Source organism: Argentina anserina, chromosome 1 (assembly GCF_933775445.1).
Source record: "Argentina anserina chromosome 1, drPotAnse1.1, whole genome shotgun sequence".
Taxonomy (NCBI): domain Eukaryota; kingdom Viridiplantae; phylum Streptophyta; class Magnoliopsida; order Rosales; family Rosaceae; genus Argentina; species Argentina anserina.
The window spans coordinates 12,807,927-12,821,097 of record NC_065872.1 but is presented as its reverse complement, the minus strand read 5'-3'; the positions used below and the strand labels follow the sequence as shown (position 1 = coordinate 12,821,097).

Sequence of the window (13,171 nt, the reverse complement as noted above, 5' to 3'; positions counted from 1 at the left end):
TAGTTTCTCTCGTATCCATGCTATATAGGTCCATGGGGGCCTAGCTTGTGGAGGATGTCGGCATTGCTGGTGCAATCAGTGTTTTGTTTGGCTTTCATTTGCATCAGCGGTTCGACAGTGATGAAGATTAAGGTTGTGTCAGCCGGGTGGAGTTGGAGTTTGTGTGGAGCTTTGGTAAGAGGTGCAACGATGATGGTGATGGTTTACCCGGATTGTCTCCGGGTCTGATATTCATGCTGCGTCGTTGGGTTGAATTTGGACGGTAGGGAGGTACATATGGGGCACGAACATGGTCAGAGTTTTGTTAGGGGTGGTTGACATCGGCGAGGGGCGATTGTGTGATTGGAAGGCGACAAAGATCTGGTACTACAGGGCACGGTGTTTGCTACAGATTCATGGAAGGTGGGCCTGGGCCTTTTGGGCTTGGGTTTTTTGACCCAGGTCTAGTTTTATTTTATATTTTAGGTTTAAGTGGTTGTGTCATCCCTCCTCTTTGAGCGAGGGTTTGAGTTTTTGGTAGAGTTTGGTTGTGTCGTTGAGTGCAAATGTTTATGGTGCATATCATCTCTATGAATTATCTAAAAGTCGGTTATTTCTAGGTGTCAATGTAATTGAAAAGGGTGTCTCTGCAAATATGCCGAAGGTTTTGCTATGTGATACTATTGGAGCGGTTCTCTTTTTGAGATTGACGGCGAGTAGGCTATCGACTATTTTTGGAATTAGTTTGATTGGTTCAGAATTGAGCATGCTTGACTCATGTTTATTGTTTTTTTTTGCGATAGTCATGCGACTGGCATTGTCGATCAGATGGAGTATGGAGCATATTGTTCCACCGCCGAGTGTTCATCTCTTATAATATTTTCTTAGTGATATATATTTTATTTTTCTCAAAAAAAAACTACATCAACATTAATATGTATGTAATATATTCGCAACATTAGACGAAAAAATTCAAATGTGTGCATTGTATCTAGATCCAAAAGTGATGAAACACTTTGAAAATGACTTGCCCAATTTTAAAAGAAAACCCAAAATTCAAATTGGAAAATAAACGCCGGATGGAGCCAAACCAGCTGTCCCAACCCCCTCCAAAGTGTCAGACCCAACGTTCCTCTTCTCAAACTACGTCGTTTTTATCCGTTCACTTAATTAATTTAAACCTCAATAGTTTAATAAACTCACTTTACCTTTTAGCGTTCCCAGAGGCCGCGTATTTACCCTCTCTCTCTCTCTTCTTCTTCATCCCTCTCCAACTTTACCTTTCTCCTTTCGATTCAAATCACTGTCTCTCTCTCTCTCTCTCTCTCTAGATCTTACTCTCACTCTGAGCTTCTCTCACTGCAGAGTCGCCATGGCGGCTCACCGATCTCTCCTCCTCCTACTCTTCTCCTTCCTCCTCCACAATGCGGCGGCGGTTACGCTCTCCTCCCGCCTCATCCACCGCTTCTCCGACGAGGCCAAGGCTCTCAAGTCCTCCCGCAGCTCCGGCGACTCCAAGCTCTGGCCGCAGAGAAACTCCATGGACCACTACCACCTCCTCGCCAACTCCGACTTCCAGCGCCAGAAAATGAAGCTCGGCGGCGGTGGCGGCTCCGGTCGCCGGTCTCAGCTCCTCTTCCCCTCCGAAGGTAGCAGCACGGCGTCGCTCGGCAATGACTTCGGCTGGTGCGTCTCTTTCTCTCTGTCTCTCTTCAACCTCATTTCTTGCCTTTTGTGTGATCATGAAATTCGTGTGTTGGTTTTGGTAGGTTGCATTACACGTGGATCGATATCGGCACGCCGAATGTGTCGTTTCTGGTGGCGTTGGATACCGGAAGTGATCTCCTTTGGGTGCCTTGTGATTGCCTACAATGTGCTCCTCTATCAGCCTCTCACTATGCTACTCTGGTAGGCCACCTTTCGAATAGTTAGCATGATTCCAATTCGTTTTAATATTCGCTATTCTTGCCTTTTTTTAGATTAGTAAAACTGACTCTAATAAGTCTGTTTCAACCGAAAAAGTCTGAATTAGGTAAAGAGTTTAGGGCCCTCATGACAAATGATAAGGGAATCCTATGTGTGGAAGGTCCACAAATAATTTGCTCAGTGTATGCTAAGACTCGGTTAACAAGTTTAGCACTTATTTCAAGTAATTGATTGGCAGGTGCTCCTTCGTATACACGGGGGCATTTATTATGCAGGATAGAGATTTGAATGAGTATAGTCCGTCTGGCTCAAACACCAGCGAGCATGTATCTTGCAGCCATGAGTTGTGTACAGCTGGTCCAAACTGCAAGGGCGCCAAGCAGCCGTGCCCTTATAGTGTTGAGTATTTGTCGGAAAATACATCGAGTTCTGGATTGCTTGTGGAGGATATATTACATCTTGTAGCTGTGGGTACTGGTGTATCAAAAAGTTCTATTCGGGCACCTGTGATTGTAGGGTGTGTATTTTTTGAAACCAGTTGTGAAAAATGATTCTGACGATAAGATTTAGAAATATGCTTATTGCCATCAATGTTTGATCAATGCAGATGCGGTATGAAACAAAGTGGTGGGTACCTGGAAGGCATTGCTCCTGATGGTCTTATGGGGTTAGGACTTGGAGATATTTCAGTTCCTAGTTTTCTTGCTAAAGCAGGACTGATCAAAAACTCTTTCTCTATGTGCATTGACGAGGAAGGGTTTGGGGGAAGAATATTTTTTGGCGACCAGGGACCAAATACTCAACACTCTACATCCTTCTTGCCCTCAAACGGAAACTAGTATGTACTGTCTGCTGACTTCTAATTAATTTAAGCCTGTGTTGATTAATGGTACACTTGTGATTTGTGAAGCTAAGAATCCTGCACCATTGTTCTAGCATATGTTGTAGTGGGGAAGCATGTTGTATTGGAAATTCTTGCTTAAGAGTATACAATATTGCTTATTTAGATCACTCGGTTGAGCTTAACATAATCCTATAGATACTGAAGCTTCTATTGTTGAATTGATTGTTGTAGTGAAACCTACGTTGTTGGTGTGGAGGCATGTTGTGTTGGAAACACTTGTCTTAAGCAGACAAGCTTCAGGGCATTGATTGATAGTGGGACATCATTCACGTTTCTTCCAGAAGTAGTGTATGATAAAATTGTAGTGGAGGTACATATTTCCATAAAAATTTAACCTCTATTTTTGTTATGTGCATCCCTGAGACTGTTGTCATTTTTTGATAGTTTGACAAGAGAGTGAATGCCACAATCACGAGTTTTGAAGGAGTTCCTTGGAAGTACTGCTATAAAACCAGGTAATTATTAATGAAATCATAAGTTCCAAGAGATTCCCAAGCTCACCCAAATTTATTGCTGTACTCTTTTCTGTTATAGTTCTCAAGATTTGCTGAAAGTGCCTTCCATGACGCTTATGTTCCTGGCAAACAATAGCCTTGTGGTCAACGACCCCATTTTTCCAATACATGGGAATCAGGTAGGTAACTTCACTTACGAGCTTATGTGGATATGAAGCTACATAAGCTGCTTTGTATGGCATCATATGAATAGCTCACTGATTTTATTCAGGCTACATACAAAATCTAGAAAAGAAAAGTGTTTACTCACTTTCATGATAAAATATATAATTTATCTAGACCAGACTGGTAATTTATGGGACTCTATCGATTCAAAACAGTATTTTTGTAGTATTGACAGTTAGATATAATTTTTCATGATTGTAGTATGACTATTTAAATTATTATAAGAGGAGACCATTTAATTTCTTTATCAATAGTCTTAAGAAAGGAAACGTATGTTTTGCTTTTAACTTTTAAGATGATCGTATCATATCTTTCAGCCATAAAACTTGAGCCTCATGAATGTACTTATCTATAGCAGTCAGTTGGTGGTAGAATTAATGAGGTGTACATGTTTGATTATTACTTCCTAGCAGGGTTTCGAAGTAGTACTGCTGACTGATTATATAATTGTTATCAGTATGGTTTCTTTTTCTTGTCTTTCTTTTGTTTTTTATTTTTGACCAATATTTCTTGAAGCTAAAGCTTTTGCATGTACGCAAGCAATTATTCAACCATTAGAGGGTAGAGTCACGCATATGAAATTCTAATACTCCGGTAGGTTGGCATTGTTGGGTTTTAGACCAAACATTTCTTGCTTTGATTCAATAAGCTGGCTGATAAACTATTTCTGAAAGCTTGAGCTTTAGGATGTGGGTAAGCAACTATCTTGAGTCTTAACAGGCCTATGCTTGCTTTGGGCTTGAAAGACGGATTTAAAACTTTACTGTGTCTTTACATAGATATTGGACCATAATAAGCACAATGAACCTGATTGGATAAAAATTTGTTCTTCTTAACCAGACTATCCAAGTCTTTAGATTTTGCAGTTGCTGAATTCTTTTCTATACATTAGTGGATATTTATCAGTGGTGCTGCTTTTTAGTATATTTTGCTCAATCTGCATCTATGATGATTTCATTTAGAACAGTTACTTTATCCTTTAAAGGTGACAACTGCAGATAAATCTCACAATTTAGGCTTCCTGATGTAGGGTGTTGTCGGATTTTGTTTAGCCATACAGCCAGCAGATGGTGATAGTGGAACGATTGGACGTAAGCATGAATGATCTCTTAGAATTTAGATGTTGAGTTCTTTTACTTTTCATGCTTCCACTTTTTCCTGTCAGATTTTCATCATTTAAAAGAATTTTCTTGTGCAGAGAACTTCATGACCGGATACCGGACAGTATTTGATAGGGAAAATATGAAGCTAGGCTGGTCTCGCTCAAAATGTAGGTTCTGTGACTGTCTTTTGTTACTCTGGATGATTTCCACTAACTTTCTTGTTGCTTACAGTTGGTTCTTATGTGTATGTTATTGGTTATCCTTGTGTTATTAATGTAGAGATGAGGAAAACTAAAATCTAATGAAGAATAATTACTTCCAGAAAAGAGGCATAAATTTAAGGTTCAGTTGGTAGAATCTATTCTAGACATTACTAATTATCCTAGGAAAAGTAAAATATAATAAAGGAAAAAGTTATTCCCAATAAGTACATTTTAAACTTGATAAGTCAAAGTACATATAATGTGTGAAATGTCATATGTTTGTCTTGAAAGTCGTTTGTACTCTGGCATACCTTTTGTTTTGTGATTGCTAGATGTAGATTTAGTTAAGTTGCTGGATTAGGATGTGGGATACTGTAAACTTCAATTCTTTGGTATGGCTGTCAAATTGTTGATGTAGAAATTTTATCTTTATTTGTTACCAATACACATTGCAGGTCAAGATTTTGATGATGCTAAGAGTATGCCCCTTACACCTTCTCCAAAGGGCACACCGCCAAATCCATTGCCGACAACTGAGCAGCAGAGCAGTCCTGGTGGGTTTGCTCCTGCTGTTGCTGGAAGAGCTCCACCGAAAGCATCAGCTGCATATAGTCGGTCAAAGTTTTGTTTTTTGAGATGGATGGCTCTAATAGTATTATTTCATATCGTCTTCGTCTTCTAGGAGATTACCACCACCCCACCCTTCAGTCATCTATGTAGTCGTCCATGTAAATGCTGTGTTTTTGTTCTCTTTATTTTCACTTTCCACCCTGAAATGGTTAGAGCTGTTCTTAATCAATTAGAATCGGTTTCTCTCTATCTAGTTGGGGCTTGTTGAGACATGCATTGTATTTAGGTTTTGCTTTATCAATATTAATATATAATTCCTTAATTTTGATCATCAGTATCCCAAGTCATTTATTTTCATGCTTTACTGTCTGAACACATTTTTTTACATTTGGATTTATTTAGATTGTCACATATTTTAACCGATATTAGAGACAAATGGGTCGGATTAAATTACTGGCTGGATAAGTGCTGAAATTTGAAAACTCCTACGTGTCTTTGATATCATGGACATTTTTGAGTTCGAACTAAACTCGTATATAGTCATCTTAACTCATTGATGTTACTTGTTATACTTATCTCTTCCTTCTCCGAGCTCGGATTATGGAAGAAGGAGAAGAAGGAACCGAGGAGAAACTATCAGCAACAACCGGTTTTATTACGGGACAGCTCATGATATATTTGCTTTTAAGTTATTTGAATATAACTCATCTTTAGAATATACGAGATATGATGAATGAATGACAATCATCACGCTCCTATATACACAGATATTATCATACAAACCAGGAACTATTGGTATGTTATTAATATTAATATTAACTAGTTTCATCCAATATCTTAATATGGCAGATTCATCCCGTGGGGGTCAATCTTAAGCATTGAACTATTCTTGCTCCCTTCTACGTAAAAGAGGGTAAGGTCATATTAAGCTTCAAGTCATGCATGTAATGCATTTGGCAAAAATCATGAAGTTATCGATTCAACAAAACTCATGAAACTAAAATATAGCGTTGCCCCGTCGTAGCATCTATCTATAATATGATAAAGAGAACAAGTTCTGCTAACCAAAATGGTTGTGAGTTACGGATAGATCCTTGCATCAAATTGATTAATATAATTAGAGGATAAAAAGGTAAAAAGCAAAAATGAAAATTGCTATTTAGAACTTCTCTACATTTAATTCATCTCCAAAACTTCTCTACCCTTTCAACAGCTACAGCAATGGCCGATTGAACAAATCAAAACATTGACAATTCTCTACTTGATTAGTTCTAACTTCTAATTTTCAAGTGGACAAAATTATATTTGTATGTACGTACCATGCAATTCATCGATTTTCATGGAACAATAGGTTCCATCTAAAATTGTCTAGTGTATTATCTCGCTCGCAAACCATAGGTCGAGCAGTCAGATTCCCAATCCGATCAATCGGGGCAAACTCGAACTCGACCGGGTTGCAAAAGATCCGCAAGAATCCGGGGCTATTCACTGTCAGTGGTTCAATGTCATGCCTATACCAAACGAGCAGGCTGAGCTCAAATCTCACCATCGACTTACCAGCCATTTCTTCTCTTATTTTTTGGTTACTTCTTCACCCACATACGCTTTAGCAGTAGCCAGCTTGCATCGTAAACTAGTCACTTCTCTCGTGCTTAGAAAGAAGGGAGGAGACACCCTCTGCCCCGCGCGCCATCATGTGTTTGTGACTGCTTTCCTTGTCCCCGTAGGAAACCATTACCTAAGGCTATCGTAATGGATGCCTAGTTTCTGGTTGGGATTAGCAACGACAAGTTTGAGATGCAATGTGGTGGTTAATTCGAAGCTGCTGGACACATTGAGTTGGGAAATCGCAGCCGAGTCTACACAGAACTGTTGTGATCTAGGCATGTAGATGTGTTGGATGGTTTGATATGTTACCGCCAGGACGACAATCACAACCGTGAAGAATTGCACACCGTATGAGTGAATGAATTTCGGAGGTGAGTCGAGGAGATATCCATATCTCTGAAGAGTTATTGAGAGAGAGTTTCTGAACATTGCCGGTTCAATAAAATTAAAATGAGGAGATTTGTCAAAAGTTTTGAGAACCGATAAATAAATCATATGTTTTCTATGTCAGAGGCGTTAGTACATGTAGATCTATGTTTTAGGATCGATATTTGACCAGATGCATGGTCATGCATGATAAGCCACATTTTACTATTTTAGTTTCACTCTCTCTAATTTTCTTTATCAAAAGCGTATTTGTTATTAATGGAGATACCGATCATGGTGTTTGTTGTCTCTGCTTAACTTATTTTGTAAAACTCGGACATATGATCTAACTTGCTTTCTGCCCATCGTTCATAGCAATACAATTACTTTATTTATAAAAAAAGTAAGAAAGAAACAATTTTGTGTTTATGTTTAATCAGGAAAAATTATTAAGAATAAGAGATTGATTGTTCTTTTCCTCCTTAGTAATAATAATAATAATAATAATTAGAGCTATAAGGTAGGCACTATCACTAAGGTCATCTTCATCAGAAGTTCTAAAAAAAATGAGTTGAATTGCTTGAGTTTTGATTGATAATTCATATACAAATTGCTTCCTATATATAGGCTAATTCATTCACCTACTCACTCCACTATCTCCACCACTATACCTACTACTCACACCTACTACATTCCACTAACACTCCCCCTCAAGTTGGCGCATACACATCAACCATGCCCAACTTGCAAAGTGAGTCATAAAAAACATTCTTGGACACTCCTTTGGTGAGTATATCTGCAAGTTGCTCTTCTGTAGGAACAAACGGAAAGCAAATGATCTCAGCGTCTAACTTCTCTTTTATAAAGTGACGATCAACCTCTACATGTTTTGTACGATCATGTTGCACAGGATTCTGTGAAATATTAATAGCTGCCTTGTTGTCACAGTATAGTTGTATAGCATTCTTAGGTTTAACACCCAAATCTTGTAGCAAATTCCTAATCCACAACAACTCGCACACTCCTTGAGCCATACCTCTGTATTCTGCTTCAGCACTAGATCGAGCTGCCACATTTTGTTTCTTACTCCTCCATGTAACAAGGTTACCTCCAACAAAGGTAAAATACCCTGATGTTGACCTCCGATCTGTAATGTTTCCAGCCCAGTCTGCATCTGTGAAGCCACAAACATCAACGATATTGTTGTGATTAGAAAACATTACTCCTCTCCCTGGGGCTGACTTCAAGTACCTCAAGATTCTTACAACAGCATCCATGTGGTCCTCACTGGGGTTATGCATGAACTGACTTACTACACTTACTGCATATGCAACATCTGGTCTGGTATGTGATAGATAAATCAGGCGCCCGACTAGCCTCTGATAACGCGGTTTGTCAGTAGGGACTTGATCTGGATACTCTGCTAACCGGTGGTTCTGCTCAATAGGAGTATCAATGGGAGTGCAGTCCAACATACCTGTCTCTGTTAGTAGATCAAGGATGTACTTCCTTTGACACAGATAGATACCTTTGCTTCCCCGGGCTACTTCAATGCCTAAGAAGTACTTGAGTGTACCTAGGTCTTTCATCTCAAACTCTGTGGCAAGCTGTTTCTGTAATCTATCCACCTCAACAGTATCATTCCCAGTAACTACCATATCATCAACATATATAATTAGGGCTGTTACCTTCCTTTGTTGATGTTTGAGAAATAACGCGTGGTCTGAATTACTTTGTCTGTAGCCAAGTTTCCTCATGAATTGTGAGAATCTTCCGAACCAAGCACGAGGTGACTGTTTAAGACCATACAAGGACTTTCTCAATCTGCATACGGAGTTACTTGGGGAGGTGGCCACATATCCAGGCAGAAGATCCATGTATACTTCCTCTATTAGTTCTCCATGAAGGAATGCATTCTTGACATCAAACTGCCTAAGTGGCCAGTTCAAGTTAGCAGCGACAGAGATCAATACCCGGATAGTGTTCATCTTTGCCACAGGTGCAAATGTCTCATCATAGTCTATGCCATATGTCTGGGTGTACCCCTTCGCTACTAGGCGTGCCTTATACCGGTTTACTGACCCATCTGGATTATGTTTCACTGTAAACACCCAACGACATCCTACGGTTTTCTTGCCATATGGTGGAGGTACAAGCTCCCAAGTATTGTTCTTTTGTAATGCTTCCATCTCTTCCTCCATAGCTTTCCTCCATTTTGGATCTCCCAATGCATCCTGCACTTTGTTAGGTACTGATACAGTAGATATTTGATTCACAAATGACTCATATGACTTAGATAATCTTTTGGTAGATATAAAGTTTACCACTGGATACTTGGCTTTAGTCTGAAGGGTAGGCTCATATTTTTTTGTTGGTTGTCCCCGAGTAGACCTATTTGGCAAAACATATTGTCTACTAGTATCCCTAATAGAATGACTAACCTCAGGTGAGTGATCTTCTGTACCAGGAGGGCATTGGTCAGGGGTATAAACAGTGATACGGGAGATATGAGGGGCAGTTGTGTTGTCAGCTTCTGGTGTCTCAATTGATTGAGTGACAACCTCTGGTGGCGCCTGTGTGGCTGATGATTGAGTAACAACCTCTGGTGGCACCTGCGTGGCTGATACTTTGGTAATCTCAACGGGACCTGTTACCACATCGACTGGCTCACTTGTCTCCCCCTTTCCATGATATAACTCTTCAAAATATGAATTCTCCCCCTGAAGAGTAGTATCAGAAGAGGAAAAATAACTCATATCCTCAAAAAAGGTAACATCCATAGTGACATAGTACTTCCGAGTAGGGGGGTGATAGCACCGGTATCCTTTCTGATGTCCTCTGTACCCAACAAACACACATTTAATTGCCCGGGCATCCAACTTAGAACGCTGATGTTGTGGAAGATGAACAAAAGCAACACAACCGAAAACACGGGCAGGAAGATTATGAAAAGAGGGTAAGGAGACATGAGATGCAAGCACCGCATAAGGAACTTTCCCTTGAAGGACACGAGATGGAAGACTATTAATAAGGTGGGCGGAAGTAATGACAGCATCACCCCAAAGGTATTTAGGCATGTGGGCACTAAAGAGAATACATCGAGCCATTTCAAGTAAATGACGATTTTTTCTTTCAGAAACCCCATTTTGCTCAGGTGTGTAAGGACACGTTGTTTGATGAACAATTCCATGTGTGTTAAAGAACTCCTGAAAGACATGATTCACATATTCCCCCCCCCCCATTATCAGACCGAAGAATGCGAATGGTGGCATTATATTGTGTTTGGGCAGAGGTATAGAAGGCACGAAAAGCTGAAAAAAACCTCATTTTTATTTTTAAGAAGAACAATCCATGAGAGACGTGTGCAATCATCAATAAATGACACAAAATATCGCATTCCTGATACAGTTGACTCTTTCGAGGGTCCCCAAACATCAGAATGGATTAATTCAAAAGGAAGAAAACTTTTAGTAGAAGTACTAGGGGAATAAGTAGATCGATGACTCTTGCCCAAAACACATGTCTCACAACATAAACAAGACTCGTCCACATTAATAAATAAAGTAGGCATGGATTTTTTCATAACACTAAAGGATGGATGCCCTAAGCGACGATGCCATAACCAAACTTCACTTAGCTTGTCAGAAGTGGAGAGTAAAGCGGTCTGAGATGGTCCCCCTGGTTTTTCCCCTGCGTATGTCAGATCCAGATGAAACAACCGGCCCCTCAGATACCCCCGACCAATTACCCGTCTGGTGAGAAGATCCTGAAAGATCACATACATAGGAAAAAAGGTCACAGAGCACTGAGCGTCAGCGTTCAATTGGGGAACAAAGATCAAATGATGAGATAAAGCAGGAACATAGAGTACATTGTGAAGCTCTATGGTGGGAGTAATACGAACAGACCCTGTCCCTAATACGGGGAATGCCTCACCATTAGCATTAGTAACATAGGGTACGGGTGGAGGGGATAATACGGTAAAATAAGATTTGACATAAGTCATATGATCAGATGCACCAGAATCAATAATCCAGGTATCAGAACTAACAGAGTGAGAAATATTGAATGCCATACCAATTTGACCACGGCCAACGATGGATGCGGTAGGTGCTCCTCCAGCAGTATGATGATCCTGCCCAACCACACCATAGATATCGAGTTCCGGAACTAAGTGAAGAGCTGCTGTTGCCTTTGCCTGGGGACGATAATTAGGCCTTTTGGGCCTAAGATGTGGATATAATTTCCAACAGGTCGCACGAGCATGGTTGGTGTCATGGCAATAAGAGCAAGGAGGGCGGGGCTGATTCCCGAAACCTGGTGGTGGTCCATGTCGATGAAGGGGAGCGGAAGTTGCTTGCGGAAGAGGTGGTACCGGAGATCGAGCATGAACAGTAAGGCTGGAAATGACAGCCGGTGCCGGAAGAATACTCTCTTGCTGAGACTCATCCTTTCGGATATAGGTGAAAGCGGTGAGTAGGCTAGGTGGTTCGGTCATTCGGAGCAATTCGCCTTTCGCACTGGTATGCTTGGCATCAAGACCTTTCAGAAAATGGTGAACTCGTTCAAGCTCCTTCTCCTTTTGGTACCAAACGATATCCTCTTGATTTTGAATCATGCAAGGACGTTTCACATCAATCTCAGCCCAAATATTCTTTAGTTTGGTGAAATAGTGCGCCACCGGTTGCCCATCCTGGTGTATGGCCAAAGCTGTGCACATCAACTCATGAACCTGTATGAAATCAGAGTCATTACCAAATAAGCTAGTTAGTGTCTCCCATATTGCCTGTGCGGTAGCACATGCCTCCACCAGATCAACTATCTCATCATTCATAGCTTTCCACAAGACTGACATAACAAGACCATCATCGTCGTCTCATTTAGTGTAGGCAACAATATCCTCAGGACTAGGAGCTTTAGTGACGCCGGTGACATGTCCCATCTTATGCATGCCTCGAAGATGAGCAGTCATAAGTCGTTTCCATTTACGGAAATTGGTTCCGTTGAGTTTGGTGCCCCCAAATGATCCACTATCAGAACTTTTGACAGATACTTCGAAGGTCGGGAGCTGAAAACCCTCAGTTTCGTGTCCAGAACCCATTGAAAAGAAACAAGGTATTAAGATAGCAAACAAAAAACAAAAAATGAGAACAATCTGTCGTCGGTGTATTTGCACTGACGGTGAGTATGAACTGACAAAATCTGGCGAACCGGGTCGGATCGGTGGACCGGGTCGGGTCGGAGGACCGGGTCGGATCGGTGGACCGGGTCGGATCGGTGGACCGGGTCGGGTTGGTGGACCGGGTCGGATGACCGGGTCGGATGACCGGGTCGAATCTGTTGACCGGGTCGGGTCTAGAGCATTTTTTGGGGCCGGGCCGGGGCGAGCTCTAACCGGGTCGGTGTAGAGAGATCGGGGAAATGCTTCGGCGAGCAGCGGCGACTGAGGACGTCCGGCGAGCAGCGGCGAGGAGCGGCGAGCTGCGGCAAGCGGCGGCGAGCTGCGGCGACTGAGGACGTCCGGCGAGGAGCGGCAAGCGGCGGCGAGTAGCGGTGAGCGGCGGCGAGTAGCGGCGAGCAGCGACGAAGAGCGGAGAGACTACTTCGGGTCGAGTAAGATCACCGGAGATCGTTGGATGGCGCAGGGAAGGAGGCAGAACCCGACCGGAAGAGATGAAAGCAGAAATGGAAGGCAGAACCCGACCGGAAGAGATGGAAGCAGAACCCGACCGGAAGAAAAAAAAAACGGGAAAAAAGTCCCAGAAAAAAACAGAGCTCAATGCTCTGATACCAAGTTGAATTGCTTGAGTTTTGATTGATAATTCATATACA

General features: G+C 41.5%; 1 protein-coding gene across 2 annotated transcripts; it reads left to right on the top strand.

Annotated features, from left to right (window-relative positions):
* Positions 1 to 1,231: 1,231 nt before the first annotated feature.
* On the top strand, positions 1,232 to 5,610 carry LOC126785061 (aspartic proteinase-like protein 1). 2 transcript variants are annotated; one of them, XM_050510646.1, is made up of 10 exons: positions 1,232 to 1,665; positions 1,749 to 1,887; positions 2,181 to 2,422; positions 2,513 to 2,743; positions 2,981 to 3,119; positions 3,194 to 3,264; positions 3,344 to 3,443; positions 4,520 to 4,580; positions 4,688 to 4,759; positions 5,251 to 5,610. In XM_050510646.1, exons 1-10 carry the CDS (start codon positions 1,352 to 1,354, stop codon positions 5,475 to 5,477), a joined length of 1,596 nt encoding a protein of 531 aa, XP_050366603.1. In that variant the 5' UTR covers positions 1,232 to 1,351; the 3' UTR covers positions 5,478 to 5,610. The 2 variants fall into 2 exon arrangements, with proteins under 2 accessions (XP_050366603.1, XP_050366611.1); XM_050510654.1 differs by having other exon boundaries at positions 1,518 to 1,665; positions 2,144 to 2,422.
* Positions 5,611 to 13,171: the final 7,561 nt, after the last annotated feature.